The sequence below is a fragment of the Coenobita brevimanus genome, chromosome 110, assembly GCF_032717465.1.
Source record: "Coenobita brevimanus isolate Jiangsu-jjx chromosome 110, ASM3271746v2, whole genome shotgun sequence".
Classification (NCBI taxonomy): Eukaryota; Metazoa; Arthropoda; class Malacostraca; order Decapoda; family Coenobitidae; genus Coenobita; species Coenobita brevimanus.
In genome coordinates this window covers 50,652,706-50,668,593 of record NC_137063.1, presented here as the reverse complement: position 1 = coordinate 50,668,593, position 15,888 = coordinate 50,652,706, and the positions used below count along the sequence as shown (strand labels likewise).

The window sequence follows — 15,888 nt, the reverse complement described above, 5'->3', positions numbered from 1 at the left end:
TTCCTACCCCTGTTGCAACACAGAGTCAACAAAGAATCTTTCTCTCTCTTGCTCTCTTTCGGGGTCACTGTACAGTAGAATGGAAATAAACAGTTTTCCTTGTATAATAAAATTTGTTTTTGCAGGTGGGGGCGCCCATCATCCACTCACTCAATGTAGAGTGATGCCGTATGAGCTCTACACTGAGTGACAAGACAAATGGTTTCCTGTACCCAGGAAACCATTTACTATGCTGGGTGGTAACCATATAACCGGGGTTTCTGGCAGGGTTAAGTGTCCCCCAGATTCCCCTATCCAAAATCTCTTAAACATGGCAGTCGCTTCAGGGAGCCTTGGAGGACCCAATACCTGCCCAGGGCCCCAACCAAATGGGCAGACTCGCGTGGCCATGTGGAATGAGAGAGGTGTGAATGAGGAAAGCAAGAGGGTGGAAGTGGTGAATGTGTTCAAGAGTGTGAGATATGCCGTGATGGCATTGTGTGAAACGAAGATGAAAGGGTGCGAAGTGGAGGAGTGGGAGGGTGTGAATTGTTTAAGATCGCGAATGAATGGGAGAGGAAGATGTAAGGAAGGAGTTGCTTTGCTGATGAATGCGGTGTGGCATAGTGCAATGAGAGACTACAAATGTGTCAGCTCGAGGTGTATGTATATCAAGTTCAAGTTTGAGAAGGTGAAAGTGGTAGTGATTGTAGAGTATGCACCGTGTGAGGACGGGAGTGAGAGAGAAAGAGACAGGTTTTGGGATGAGCTGGGTGAAGTAGTGAGAGAAATGCCCAGGAGCTATAAAGTGACCGTGATGGGGGTTATGAACGGAAGAGTAGGCACTGGTCCTGAGGATGACATAATGGGTTGTTATGGAGTACCAGGAGAAAATGATAATGGGAATCGACTAAAGGATATGTGTCAAGAGAGAAGGTTGTGCATTTGTAATTCGTATTTCAAACACAAAGATGCACATAAATATACATGGTATAGAGGAAACGGGGATCGTGTTGAAAGAAGCCTGATTGATTACGTGCACGTAGAGAGGTCGATGATGGGAATGGTTGCTGATACGAGGGCTGTGAGAGGAAATGTGGAAGTCTGTCAGATCATATGATCGTGGTATGCAAGATCAAGCTGAGAGGAGTGAGATGGATCAAGTGAGAGAAGAGCAGTCAAGGAGAAAGACTGAAAGTTAAGAAGCTGAGGATCAAAGAAATGGCAGATGATTACAGGACCAAAGTAGAGGACGAGTTAGAATCAGTGAACTGGAATGAACTGGATCTGGACAGCCTGTGGAATGCATATAGGGATTGCTTAGTTAGGAATGCTAAAGTGGTGTATGGTGTGGCAAGAGTATCAACAAAAAAGAAGGGTATGGCATGGTGGGATGAGGAGGTAAAGAGAGCGGTGGAGGAAAAGAGGAAGAAGTGGCTAAAGTGGTTACAGGATAGGGGTTCAGTTGAAATAAGAACTGAGTATATATATCGAGAGCAAGACGCACGTAAAGAGACTAGTGAAGAGGAAAAAGGAGGTAATTGATGATCTGGGAAGAAAAATTAATGCGAACTACTCTGAAAATAGGAAGTTATTCTGGAAAGAGGTGCGGAAATGTAGAAGTGAAAGCAAAAACAAATTAATGTAATGGTGTGAAGGATGCAGGTGGTAGGTTACTAACCCATGGAGATGAAGTAAGGACCAGATGGAAAGAATATTTTGAAAGCCTGATGAATGGGAATAAAGAGAGCAGAGTGGCTGTAAATATGACTGGTTTTGAGGGTGTGCAGAGAAGGAATGCAGTGCCAGGAGATGTGACACTCGTGCAGGTGAAGAGCGCTATGTGAACGGCTGTAAAATGGGAAAGCAGCTAGGGTTGACGAGGTGTATGCAGAGATGCTTAAGTGCATTGGAGAGAATGGAATGAAGTGCTTGTTGGAGATATGTAAGAAGGCATGGATGAGAGAAACTGTGCCTGCAGAGTGGATAAAGGCTGTGATTGTACCCCTGTACAAAAATAAAGGTGAGTGAAGTGAGTGCAGGAATTATCGTGGCATAAGTTTATTGAGCGTGGTAGGGAAGGTATATGGAAGAATTATTATAGAGAAAGTAAGAGAGATAGTTTTAGGAGTGGCAGAGGATGCGTGGATCAAGTATTTGCAGTGAGACAGATAGCAGAGAAGGCTTGTGAGAAGAACCACAAGGTGTTTATGGCATTCATAGATCTGGAAAAAGCATACGACAAAGTAGACAGAGAGGGATTGTGGAAAGTTTTGCGTATGTATGGTGTAGATGGTAAACTGCTAGGTGCTGTCAAGAGTTTTTAAGATGGTAGTGATGCATGTGTAATTAAGGGTTAATGGGCATTTAAGTGAATGGTTCACGATCGGTGTGGGCGTGCGACAAGGTTGTGTGATGTCCCCATGGTTGGTCAGTATAGGCTACTGTATACGTGGATGAGGTGATGAGAGAAGTAAAAACATGAGTAATGGAGAGAGGGATGGCGTTGGTAATGAATGGTGATAGATGGTGTATTTTAAATTTGTTGTATGCTGATGATGCAGTACTTCTTGCAAGTACCGGACAAGAACTTGGTAGGCTAGTGCAGAGTTTTGCTGATGTCTGTGAGCGTCGTGCGTTGAGAGTAAATGTAGAGAAGAGTAAAGTGATGGTTATTGAGGGAGAAGGTGACTCCCAATGTGATGTTACAGTGAATGGAGAGACTGGAATTGGTGAGAGAGTTCAAATACTTGGGTACAGTGAGAGAAAAGAGAGGAAAATGTGCAAAAGAAGTTGAAGGTAGAGTGACACAAGGAAGAAAAGTAGCTGGTGCAATGAAGGCCCTGATTAGAAACAGAGGCTTGAGTGTTGCAGCTGCGCGAGGCTTACATGAGGGAGTGTTAGTGCCATCTTTAACACATGGATGTGAAACTATGGTGTGGCATGAAAATGAAAAGTCACGAGTAAGAGCAGTGGAGATGGGGCTGCTGAGGAATGTATGTGGAGTAGGGCCTACAGAGGGTGGATAGGATACGAAATAATGTGATTCGTGAAAGATGTGGAGTGAGGAAGTCGGTGGACACCAGAATCGAAGAGAGTGTCATGAGATGGTATGGTCATGTGGAAAGAAAGGATAACAAATTAACAATAGAGTGGTGAAAAATGTATACCTGAGCGAATTTGAAGGAGGGAGGAGGCGAGGTAGACCAAGGAGAAGGTGGAGAGATTTGGTGGATGAGGATTTGAGGAAGAGAGGTTTGGAAGTCGGTGAGGCTAGGGAACTGATAAGAGATCGAGCTGGCTGGATAAATGTTGTGAGAAGTGCAGGGATTTTGGCACCCCTTGTGTGCATGCCGGCGTCCGTATTGACTCAATCGGATACGTCATTGTGAAGCTGCAGAATGTGGTGAATGTTTTTGGCCTATACGGTAGAGCCAGGATTCCGGGGGCTTGAATGATGAGTGAATGGAAGCGTGGCCTATTTGGATTGGGCAAGTTTGTGCTGTTTGGACATTGCTACTCCTCACCCTGCACTTGGGTGGGAAAGGAAGTCTGGATGATGATGATGATGATGATTTCCCCTCTTTCGTTTCGTCATTCTATAACTGTCAGCGATTACATGTAGTTCGCCTTGTGGCGGGATGTTCAAACTCAAATGACATTTATACATATTGCATGATTTTCATTGACATTTTCTAGCTTTATTACAATCAAACGTTGTACTAGTGTCATAAGCAGTGATGCGATAATATCATACCTACGTAGGCTACTGTAACTACACGTAAAAGACGACCGTATCCAATACATTGAAACTTCATTTGGGGCTCTTAGCTGTAACTATTTACTGGGTAAAATATCACCATAGTAATGAGGTATACAGATAAAAGACACACAATAAGTTGTTTTAATCCATCAATACTACAAAATATATTATTACTAGACAAAAATCAGTCACTAGGAAACCATCCCAAACGTTAGAAGTTGCTATAAGAGCATAAACACAGATGGTAGTCGTTGTCAAGGTCGTTTGGTAGTACTGTAGCTCATGTGCAGGCAACCACGCCCTTACCTATGGTAAGCACCCCAATTGCTCCGCAGTGTATTGTTTGAACAAATGGGCTTGTTAACACTGCTGTTTTACAATGAAAATTGAGGTACAGAATATCGTCAACGTACGAGTATCTCGTAAAGGGTGAGCCATCATCACTCGTCCGAGTGTTCATTTAACTGTGAACTTTGGAGGGCTTAATGTAGCTTGGTGTAATCCCCACTTCCTAGCAGCATTACGATTATCGTCTCGTTATTGTGACTAGAATAATAACAGCAGTGGTTGTATATTTTTCTAGTACAACATTTTAAGTAGGCCTGGTCTTGTGATTTTTCAGTTCTAAATGAGGTCCTGACTGAAGAGTGGCTTGAATTTCTGCTTGTAATACTGTAATTCACAACAGTGATGCAGATATAGCCTATGTGTGAAGGGCAGTTGAAGAAATGCTGTATTCCGAAATTGAGGAAAGGTCTGTCAGATATATATTTTGTTACATATTGTATTAGGTACAGTATTCTTTTCCAACATTTTATATGCTCATTTTTTGAGTCTCATATGGTTGTATTGAAGGGCATAGAGTTTCGCTTTGGAAGATGCAGGTTCAGTACTGTATGTACCTTTCAGGCCCTTCTATTACAATTCTTTTCCGCCGTCTCACCAGTTTGCCGTTATATCATGTGGGATGGATGATATGATGCTGCAGGTTTGTTGGAAACATGTTTTTAGATATTAAACTAACCTTATTTGTCCCTGCATAAAATATACTGTTGTGTGAAACTATGAGTCACAGTAATGCCACATACCATAATATAAACGGTACAAATAGAAAATGTAATTATAACGTAGCATTTATTAGTGGTAGGTGGTGGCGACCGTCATCCACTCACTTGATGTAGTGCTGCCTACTTCTTCCTTAGCCTTTATCATTCTTTTTTTGTGCCTGCCCTCCTCTCTTCCTATTTCTCCCATCTTTCCTGTCACTTCTTATTGCTTTTCTTTCTGTTACAGATGGCTTTACATTGAGTGACAAACCAAATGGTTTCCTGTAAGCCAAGAAACCATTTACAACGTTGGGTGGTAACCATATAACCAAACCATACGTGCTTCCTACATATCAACAAGTGGGTTGGTGGAGGGTTAGTGCCCCTCCCTGTAAAACAATTAACTCAGAGTCGAATGGCCAGCCCTTACGGGATTATGGTGTCTGGCAATAGATAGATAGAGTTTTATTCATCATATGTGGAAATAAAATACTGTATTCATTGAGGGCAACCCCACCACTTCATTGGTCCTGTAATATTACATTTCTACTACGTGTAGTGGAAGTGAGGTTTGTCATATATACAGTAGTTGGCTCAGACTGCAAATTAATCTGGTTGGTATCTTAACTCATTCAATCTCTGTGTTGCTTAAATTTAATGTTGAGTAAATACTGGGATTCAACATTTTGCCAACCCAAGTCACACATGCGCAGCACAGGACATTCCCCTGTTTAAGTTTTTCACTCATTCCACGATCACTTACACCCACCGCAAATTGACTTAGAACCTACACACAGAATTGCTATGAGAGAGTTGTTTATCTTTGCCTTGTGTTTCCACTTCTACCAAGTGAATTTTCTGGGCAAGAAGTAACTGGCAGCTCCTCTGGAGTTAGCAAGAGGTGGTGAAACACTCAGCACATCAGTGCTTGCCCAGAAGTGAGACTGGGAGTATACCGTATGTTCCCGTCGCTCCGAACTTGCACCTCCCTCTTTTTTCATATGCATTACTGTTTGCCCTGTTATTTTCCTAGAGTCAGGTTGTCATGCTTGGAAAGTACTGCTCAAGGGATGAGACGGCCTGTATCATTGCATGGGGGCAGGATAGTGTCCCTATCAACATGATTTGTGAACGTACTGGACGCGCAAAGTCGACCATCATGACAATTCTTGCTGCAGCACGCAGTCTGCCACCTGATGCCTTACCAGAGCACAAGCATGGCGGTGGAAAGAAGAGGACGACTTCCAGAGGTACAGATACACTCGTGAAGAGGGAAGTAATTCAGAATCCTCGACTGACAGCAGCAGAATTGAAGAGAATGCATCCCCAGCTGTTACGAGACGTCTCAGTTCGAACTATCCAACACCGCTTGCTGAAGAAGCTGGGTTAGCCAAGCCACACCGCAGCCAAGAAACCGCTTCTCACTAACCGCATGAAGAAGCAGCGCATTCAGCTTGCCAAGAAGTATGCACACTGGACATCGTATGAGTGGAGAAAAGTTATGTTTTCCGATGAAAGCACATTTCAAGTGTTCCAGGTGCGTTCTGCCAAGGTTTAGTCGCCTTCCCTCCCATAGTCAATATGACCCTGCTTACACGGTGCCAACTGTTAAGCACCCACAATCAGTAATGGTATGGCGGTGTTTCTCAGGTGAAATGGGAAGGGAAGGCCTCTTATTTCTTCCTAAGAACTTGATGATGAATGGTGGCTGGTACATTCAAGTTCTGAAAGATCATTTGTTAAACTTTTTTGCTGTTCATGGGTGCGACTTTTTCATGCACGATTCAACTCCATGTCACAAGTCAAGAAAGTTGACAAAATGACTTCAGGATAATCGGATTTGAGGTCCTCAAATCCGGATCTAAATCCGATAGAAAACTGCTGGGCAAAGATGAAGAAAATCATGACAGAGAAGAAGACACCCAATCTGAACAACCTCAAGACTGACCTGACAGATGTTTGGTGCAAAGAAATGTGTTTAGATTACTTTAGAGATCTAAGTGATCCCATGCCAAAATGCATCCAATTGGTCCTGAAAAACAAGAGAAACATGATTTCATATAAATGAATGGCATTTCATGAACAAACGTTGTGATATAGGCTACTATGATTTCTGTGGTTTTTAATACCTTGTGGGGGGAGGTCCTAAGTCAGTTTCAGTAGCTGTACCATGACCTCCTCTACATCCAGCTATGAAAATCGAAAATATAGAACTTGACTCCCTGAATGTGTAGCATAGGCAGATGTCTTGGCTTGCTTTACCTTAACATCCATCCTCAGCGAGATCTGCCAAACAATGACAATGATGCATAAATGATCCTGGTTTGGGGACGGTCTTCCAGACTGGATGAAATGTGATGATAAATCCCAGTATTTACTCAGCATTAAATTTAAGCTAACATAGAGATTGAATGAGTTAAGTTACCCACTAGGCTTAATTTATAGTCTGGGCCAACTATATAATAAAAACCTTACTTCCACTACATGGTAGAAATGTAACCTTACGGGACCAGGAAATCATGGGGTTGACCTCAGTGAATATTTCATTTCTGTGTATGATAAATAATACAATTCCCACTGTTATAATTACATTTCCTATTTGTATTATTTATATTATGGTATATGACATTACTGTGATTCACAGTTTCACACAGCAGTGTAGATATTTAACAGAGAGAGATAGGCCTTTTAAACAATGTGGGAATGTGTTAAATTAGAGTCTGCAGTGCCCTCTATTGAGTTGGAGCTTTTTAGAAGCACCCCATTGAGGATCAGGAACAACACAGACTTCTGTCTCGACAGGCACGAGTTTCACTGAGCAGGGACAAGGAGAGGTATGTCAGGGAAATCACTGAGAAGGTGGAAGGCTGTTTTCATGCAAATGACCTTCAACCCACCTATCGAGCCCTGAAGAAGCTCCACTCCAGACTCATGTCTCAGGTTAACTCTGTTTGGATAACAGATGGATGGCTTATGTCTGGGGTGAGCGAGTATTGGGCTGAGTACTTTGAGTAGCTGTATATGGCTGAACCTCCCAGTGGAGAACTTCTGTCAGCCGGTGTACAGCCATTGACTGCTGTCCCACCAACTGACGAAGTCATGCCTTCTCTCAATTAAATCAAGAAGGCAGTGGCCAGGTTGAAAAGTGGTAGAGCAGCTGGTGTTTTGTGACATGCCAGCAGAATTGATCAGAGGTGGGGGTGAGGCCATGATCAGGGGGTTACATGCAGTCATAGAAGCTGTTTGACAGATTGGTATCGTTCCTTCTGACTGGGCAAAGGGTTTGGTCAGCCCTTTCTGGAATGGAAAAGGAGACCAGCATGTCTAGTAGCTACCATGGTATCACAGTGCACAGTGTGCCGGGCAAAGTTCTTGCTCACATTCTCCTGATTCGTATCCAGGACCATTTGCTAAAGTTTCGGAGGCCTGAGCAGTCCGAATTCATGCCCCAAAAGTCTACTGTTGACTGTATCCTAGCTCGTCAAGTTCTTGTGGAACGCTGTCTTCAGTTTCGACAAGGTCTTCTAGCAGCCTATGTGGATCTCAAGAAGGCATTTGGCCCAGTAAATCAGGAGGCGCTACAGGAACTCCTGCTACTCCATGGGATCCCTGCGGGGATAATCCGACTGATTGCTGGCTTGTACTCAAATGCTGAGAGTGCTGTCAAGTGTTGGGGGTGAACATCCGACTTCTTCCCAGCAAGTTCTGGCGTAAGACATTGATGTGTTCTTACCCCCACACTTTTCAACATGTATGGATTGAGTACTGGACTGGGCTGTGAATCAGTCACTGTGGGTTATCAGTTGGCAATTTCAGGGTTGCCGACCTTGACTGTGCTGATGATGCAGTTGTCCTATTGGAGACGCTGGAAACACTACTGAGTCCCCTCGAGGAATTTCACGAGAATGTGAAGCCACCGGGATTAAAGGTCTCTTGCGCTAAGACCAACGTTCAGGCATTTGGTGGCTTGTTAGATGAAGCAATTCAGTTTGTCCATGCTTGTGGAGAGGATATAGAAGTCTTGGAAAGATTCACATCTTGGTAGTGTGATCCATAACAATGGTAGATCAGACATTGAGATCCCTCGTCGCATTGGTCTGGCCTACGGGGTTATGGATTCACTCAGTTCGGGTATTCGATGCAGTCATTATTCGTGTAGAAGGACAAAAGTTTGTATCTTCAAGGCGTTGGTGCTCCCTCATACTTCATGTCTATGATGCCTGGACACTAAATAGCGACTTGAGGCGGCGAATTTACTCCTTTGGTACTAAGTGTCTTTGCAAGATCATGGGATATCGCTGGTACAGCTGGATACGTAGCGAGCGACTATTCATGAGAGAGGCAGAAAAAACACAGCAAGATGTGGAAATATCTGTCGACAGTGATAGTGATGACGTAGGCCCCGTGGGGCCACAGTAGCTGTACCCAAGCCTCACCCCGCCACCAGTCCCTTACACCACACCAGTTTTCACATCAAAATGCATTTTTTTTTTTTTTATGCTTCTTACCTGTGATGTTTTCTTATTAATATTACTGTACAGTACATCAGTTCATGTTTTTTTCATTTATCATAGTAAAATTAAGAGGTAGAGTCGAGAGAAAGAGTGGAAAAAAGTGCTTACCTTGGGGTGATGTCGACCAATTTGCCTATAATTCATATATTTTTATTGTTTCAATTTTGCGAATTTTGATTTTGAGAGGGTTTTTGTCGACCATATCCTCAGAAAATTGGAGGAAAGGCTGTTCCCAGTAATGATGATTGCAAATACCATGTTGGAACAAACAAATGATTGTAGACTTACATGAGGGCAATTATATAAGCAAAAATGATGATTGTATATCAACCAGTGAGACTTTGTATAGGATCATAATCATTGTGTGTGAAACTTGTATCATATATTGAACTAAAGGTCGTAACTTTTTTGTCATCGTATAAACGATTCATCACATAACTGTACCAGTTCATCGTATATTGAGGGTTTGCTGTACTGTATATCTTTGTATAAACCAGATACCTATGTCAACAAAATATCTCATGAATGCCTGGTATGATGTGGATCAGACTCAGCACATAAATTGTGTATGGGTTTGGTAACAAGTTATTAATTTTTTGTGCAGATTGATGTGAAGTCAAGGTCAGAGTTCAAGGTGTAGCATTATCACAGGAATGCACTGTCAGATTTGTATCATGCTTGGCACATGCTAGTACATTGTTTGTGGGAGTGGGAAGAAGTGATTCAGCTTTGTAACAAATCAAATTCTGTCAAGGTCATAAACAGGGTGTTATTTTGGGTGTGGCATCGCCGTACTTTCTAAGCACTTTTGATCCAGTGTAGTAATGTGCATGTACTTAAATATTTGTGATAATTTTCAGATGAGGTGCAGTGTGTGAGGATGTCTGCTTTATATGTGTGGGGGGCCAACAGCCATGGGCAGCTGGGTCTTGGCTTTGTCAGCGAACAGGTAGGAAACATTGTACAGTATTTTGCAGCATACATTAGTTGCTTAAACTGTACTGTGTGGAAATCCTAACAGTATTACATGTAGGTTGAATTCAGTGCATGATACATCACGTTTTATTATGTTAAGCTAATGGAACAGGCAGTTGAGACTGATATTTGTTTTCCAGAAATTTGTTCCCAACAGCAGTTTTTTCATTGACTTTTTGTACTGGTAACCATTATCCACAGAATATTCTCTTAATAACAGCCTCATTATGAAGCATTCCAAACTGGAGCACAAAGAAATGTTTTTGCAACACTGAAGTTAAGAATGGTCAGAGCTGTAAAAGCTAGTACTCAGACTTGTAAATGTGCTCCTGTTCTAATTTTGGCTTGTTTTGAGGTAAAATATTAAAGGTAAAATATTAAGGAAATGTTGTATGAAAAATTATTACACAGGATCATTGACAGACTTGCTAAGGAATTCCTGGATATCAGGTACAGCAGACCCTCATTATACAATGACATGGTATGCAGTGAATGATTTATATAGTGCTGAAAAAGTTAGGACCATATTTCAATATATATATATATATATACACACACTATCTGTCTATCTATCTATTGCCAGACGCCTCAATCCCGTTTGGGGTGGCCATAAGCAAATCGCCTCCAAGTCGCCCTGTCCCCCGCTATCTCACTGCTTTGCTCCTAATTCACACCCCTCTCTCTCATATACCTCTCCACTCCATTCCTCCATCTCATCCTCGGCCTCCCCCTCCCTCTTCCCCCCTCCACCTCACTCACATACACTCTCTTTGTCAGTCTTTCACCCTCCATCCTCTCTTCAAACCTGGTGTCACAGCTCTCTCAAAACTATTGAAGCTCAGTTTTTTGTTTATTTTTCCCTCTCCACAAACCTTAAGTCATCTTCCTCAACATCAATACAAACAACATGGAGGAATGTTCCACAGGTATAGCATCCCAACAACTTTGCCTTCCCCACCACTTTGCCTCAAACACAAGTTTACCTGCTTTGCCATATCACAGCAGTAAGAGTAACAGAAAACCAATCTACTAGTTAAAAAGAACTTCCTGGGGAAAAAGCCCCAGGTAACACTGGCCCCATCTGTGTTTCCCTTGGAGTCAGAAACGGTGCTGAAGTGTATTAAAAATATGAACTGATAATTTTAATAGGGTGTTTGTCAGGTCACCAGGAGCAGGTGGGGTACGACTTAATTATCTCCCCGAGAGAGGTAAGCCCAAATTACTGAGGGATAGCAGAGTGCTGAAAAAAAGATGCTGAATGAAAACTGTTCCCTCCGTGTTTTGATTTTTTTATAGCAGGATCAGTCACGTCACACGGAATTAGACCCCATAAAGCCTGGTAAATGGAGTGTTGGATCCAGAAGTTGGAGAGTGGAAGCATATTATTGTGCATGATAATATTTGCAGGTAACTCTGCCAACTCGAGTGGAAGACTTGCCTGACAACATAAGTGAGCCTTCTATATGTTGTGCTGTGGGTGGCGGCGGACACACCTTCCTCCTCACAGCTCAGGGACGACTCTTTGGTGCTGGCTGGAATGCGTCTGGACAGGTATGGTGTCATTGTTGGTACAGCTGGGCCCGGTTCCACAAACAGACTTACAGTCAGCTCCCTGTTGTAACTCGGCATTTAATTAGCAGGTAGAACAGGAGATATGAGAACATACTTCACACTGTTTTTGTTCACCATCCTGGGAAACTTGATCACGTTTACAATGGGGAGTTGATTTTAACTGCATTTGTGATCTGGGCTGTGGTTCATACTGCCTTTTTGGCAACACACATTACAAGTGGTCCTTTACACCTCCCTCCCCCCCCTTTTTTTTTTTAATCCTCAGATTATCAAAGAAAGATTGCTTGGCAAAAATTTCTTGCTACTAATGATATGCCAGCATCTCTCAGTTGCAGGTGCTGTTGAATGTAACAGCAGGTTTTGATATTTTGGAACACATAATGTACCATACATATAATGAGGACTGCCTATGCACAATACAGTACCTAGCTGTACACACATCCTTTTTGTCATTATCACAATTTATCATTATCATAAGATTTCTTGAACATAGTGCACTATGACCACAGTATGGGATCTGTTATGTGAAGACAAAGGGGAACTGAAAGTCTTGGTGAATGAGTTTGGCAGAGTGTGTAAATACAAGATATGGAATTTAAAGGCGAATGTAGGGAAGAGCAAAGTTGTGGTTTTTGAGAGAAATGAAGTCACAGAATGCACTGCAAGGTTGGATGATGTGGAAATGGAAAATGTGAGTGCATTTAAGTACCTGGATATTGTGGTGATTAAGGATGGAAGTTTAGAGGATGAAGTGCTGGACAGGGTACAACAAAGAAGAAATATTGCTGGTTCCTTGAAAGTATTGATAAGACGTAGGGAAGTGAGCATAGAAGTAAAAAAGTTGCAGCGGGATAGTATTGTGATAACTCTAACGTATGGAAGTGAAGCTTGGACATTGTTGGAAGGACACAAGTCAAGAGTGAGAGCAGTGGAAATGAGCTATATGGAGAGACAGACTTGACAAATGAGGAAATGAAGGGGTGTTGTGATGTGGATGTGATAGAAAGTGTTAGAAGAGAAGAAATACTCTGATGTGGTTTTTCCATGTGGAGAGGATGGAGAGCAAGAGACTGATATGGAGAGTGTATGTGAGTGAGGTGGAGGAGGGAAGAGGGAGGGGGGAGACAGGATAAGATGGAGTGATGGAGTGGAGAGATGTGAGAGAGGGGTGTGTGAACTGTGGGGAGGGCAGTGAAATGGCAGGGGACAGGCCGACATGGAGGCAATTTGTTTGCAGGAACCTCTTACAGGATTAAGGCATCTGGCATAGATAAGTAGATAGATTTATGACTGTTTTAGTGAAAAACTTATTTGAAAGAAGAAAAACTACAGAGTACACAAAAGAAACTGGCCGCTCTGCCTCAAAATACAGTGGCCACGAGCAGCTTGTTTCATTTACAGTTCCCTTCTTACTATCAGATAGACTTCTGTCTGGTGACATCTGGCTTCCCTTGAGGCTTGCCACAAGTGAACGCTGTGTTCAAGCCTAACTCAGTCACCAACTGAGGTATGGGGTAGTGTTGCAGATTTCACCCCTAGCCAAACCCTTGGCTATTGCTTCCCTCTGTATTTGATATGTGCACTTTAGTGATTAGATGTCAGAATAATGAGGAAAAGGCTTGTATTCTTGCATGGAAGTAGGAGAGCATCTGTACCAAAGAAATGGCACAATGGACCAGATGGTCAGAACAGTTGGTGATGAGAATGCCCTTGGCCTCCCACCAAATGTTGTCCTGCCAAAAACACGTCATCCAGGATGACAACACAAGACATTGAAGGCTTTAGTCTGTCATCTAAGGTGTGTGATGCTTAAAACTCCTGATATTAGGGGTGCATATCTCAGTGTTAATCATTCCAAGCTCCCACAAGATATCTCTATCCACACTGTCCGACACTGGTTACAGAAGAAGCTGAACCTGCAGCCATCACACTTACCAGCCAAGAAATCACTTTTGACTAAACAAATGCACCAGGAACACCTAGACTGCAAAAAATGACAAAGATTATACCTCAGAAGACTGGAGGAAGGTGACCTTCTCTGATGAGAGCACCTTTACGTGTTTTAGCCCTCTTTTGTGTGTGTGTGTGTGTGTGTGTGTGTGTGTGTGTGTGTGTGTGTGTGTGTGTGTGTGTGTCTCTCTCTCTCTCTCTCTCTCTCTCTCTCTCTCTGGGCATAGGCTTCACAGCCTGCTATCAAGGCCCAGCAGTCCTCCTACATACCATACACCTCTGCATGGGTGAGGAGGTCTCGCAGGAACAATCAAGCACAATGATTGTATAATGATGTGGGGTTGTTTCAGTGGGGAAGAGGGCAGAGGAGGCCTCTACTTCCTTCCTAAAAACACAGCAGTGAATGCCGACTGGTATATACAGGTGCAGAACTATCATCTCCTCAGTTTTGTGACATTCATTCATAGTTGCACACTTTTTATGCGGGACTCTTCTCCTTGTCAGAAGGCCAAAAGGTTTATGAAATTCCTCTCAGATCATGACATTCAAGTGCTGGATTGACCAGGTAACTCTTGATTTGAATTCCAGTGAAAACACATGGAATTATATGAAGAACAGGCTTACAACATGCAAGACCTCATCAGTGCCATATCATTTGGGTGAGATTTGCAACTTGTGGGTCAAGAAGATTAATGCAGAAAGACAGCATGCCCAAATGCCTCCAGATTGTAAGTGAGGCCAAGGGCAACATGACCAAGTTTTAGGATGCAGTTATTCAGCATAGTTTTGTCTGTATCATTTATATATTCTCTGGAGTGTGGTTTTTGTTTAAATTATGCCATGTGCAGTTAACTTCCCTTGCAAAGTCTGTACTCAGTGAGTGGTGGAATTGAGGTGAGAGGACGAGAGGCAGGTGGCATGTGATTGTGTGTGTGTGTACAGACAATTTCACATCCCGTAATTCTAGCAAATCCTATTGAAAGGCAAAAAGACAATGTGCTGTTCATTCTTGGTTGGGTAATTGTACATCTATGTGACCTGACAGTGGAACTTGGGGGTGAGGGGGGAGGGGGGAATGACTGTGAATGGGACCAACTTCTGGGATTTTCCCATACAAACCTCCCCCCCCTTCAATGTTTACTTGGCTGGGTCAGGTTTCCATACAAAATGTGTTTAGTGCAAATTGGTTCTGTGTAAACTGAAGGTATACCATAGTATGTTCATTGGGCATGCTGTTGATGACCTCCCTTTTTTATGCCTTCTGTTGGCATTTTTTTTTTTTTATCCTACCTCACTCATTCTTTAGATGGAATAAAGATCATGATAATGATGATGGTGATGACAACGATGAAGATGACACTGACGCCGATGTCAGTGCCGACAATGACGATGATGATTAAGTTGATGATGATGTTGCAGGTTGGAGATGGGACGCAGGTGAGAGCAGTGCCGGGCTTCCAGCTGATTCGAGGGCTGGAGGGACACCACATGACTGGGGTAGCATGTGGGTGGGCACACTCCATAGCACTTAGTCAGTCTGGCCAGGTGTGGGTCTGGGGATCTAACAGTCATGGCCAGTTGGGCCTGCCACAGGAAGAGGTCTGTATTTGTGTTGATGTATCTCATCTCTCTCTCTGCATGTTTGTGTGTCAGTGTGTGTCTGTTTATATTCCTGTTTTTCCATTCAGCCATCCATCTTTTCAGTCATTTATCTGTCTGTCGACTCATCCTCATGCCTGTCTGTGGCTGGACAAGGGTCCCATTAACCCGCCCAGTCCCGGAGACGTGAATTCACGTCCTCACGTGATGTGCACTCATATCCCGGAGACGTAAATTAACGTGGCAACATTGCAAGGTCCCTAATTTGCACAATTTTCAATTTTCGCGAGTGATTTTTGGTACGTATACACGGGACGCCTTCCTCTACAAGATGCCAGGCAGGGACAATGCCTTACCCAGCATGACCCCCCCCCCGTATGACCTTTTCTCAGCAATTCACCTGTTATCAGTGACCTGGCCAGTAAAGCCATGTCATGCCACGGTACGAAATTCAAGGCCAGAGTGATTCCCCAATCGATGACAATGTGGA

The 15,888-nt window shown here is 43.1% G+C and overlaps 2 protein-coding genes across 2 annotated transcripts in view; both read left to right on the top strand.

The window, feature by feature from the left end:
- The first annotated feature begins 3,974 nt into the window (after positions 1-3,974).
- The window catches only part of LOC145417363 (secretion-regulating guanine nucleotide exchange factor), a 29,929-nt gene continuing 18,015 nt past the window's right edge, over positions 3,975-15,888 (top strand). Inside the window, exons 1-4 of the mRNA XM_080286038.1 lie at positions 3,975-4,053; positions 10,163-10,251; positions 11,685-11,828; positions 15,219-15,398. Coding sequence (XP_080142164.1) covers positions 10,183-10,251; positions 11,685-11,828; positions 15,219-15,398 — 393 coding nt within the window. The 5' untranslated portion in view covers positions 3,975-4,053; positions 10,163-10,182. The remainder of the gene's footprint in view (positions 4,054-10,162; positions 10,252-11,684; positions 11,829-15,218; positions 15,399-15,888) is intronic.
- Positions 8,109-8,833, top strand: LOC145417588 (uncharacterized). The gene is made up of 2 exons (XM_080286293.1): positions 8,109-8,464; positions 8,605-8,833. The coding sequence occupies exons 1-2, from the start codon at positions 8,109-8,111 to the stop codon at positions 8,831-8,833; spliced, it is 585 nt and encodes a 194-aa protein (XP_080142419.1).

What these genes read in the sequence shown, in the direction of transcription:
- LOC145417588 (XM_080286293.1), top strand. Translation starts at nt 8,109, where the DNA reads ATGTCTAGTAGCTACCATGGTATCACAGTGCACAGTGTGCCGGGCAAA. An exon ending in AGTGCTGTCAAGTGTTGGGG is followed by an intron (nt 8,465 to 8,604) that starts GTGAACATCCGA and finishes TGGCAATTTCAG; the next exon opens with GGTTGCCGACCTTGACTGTG.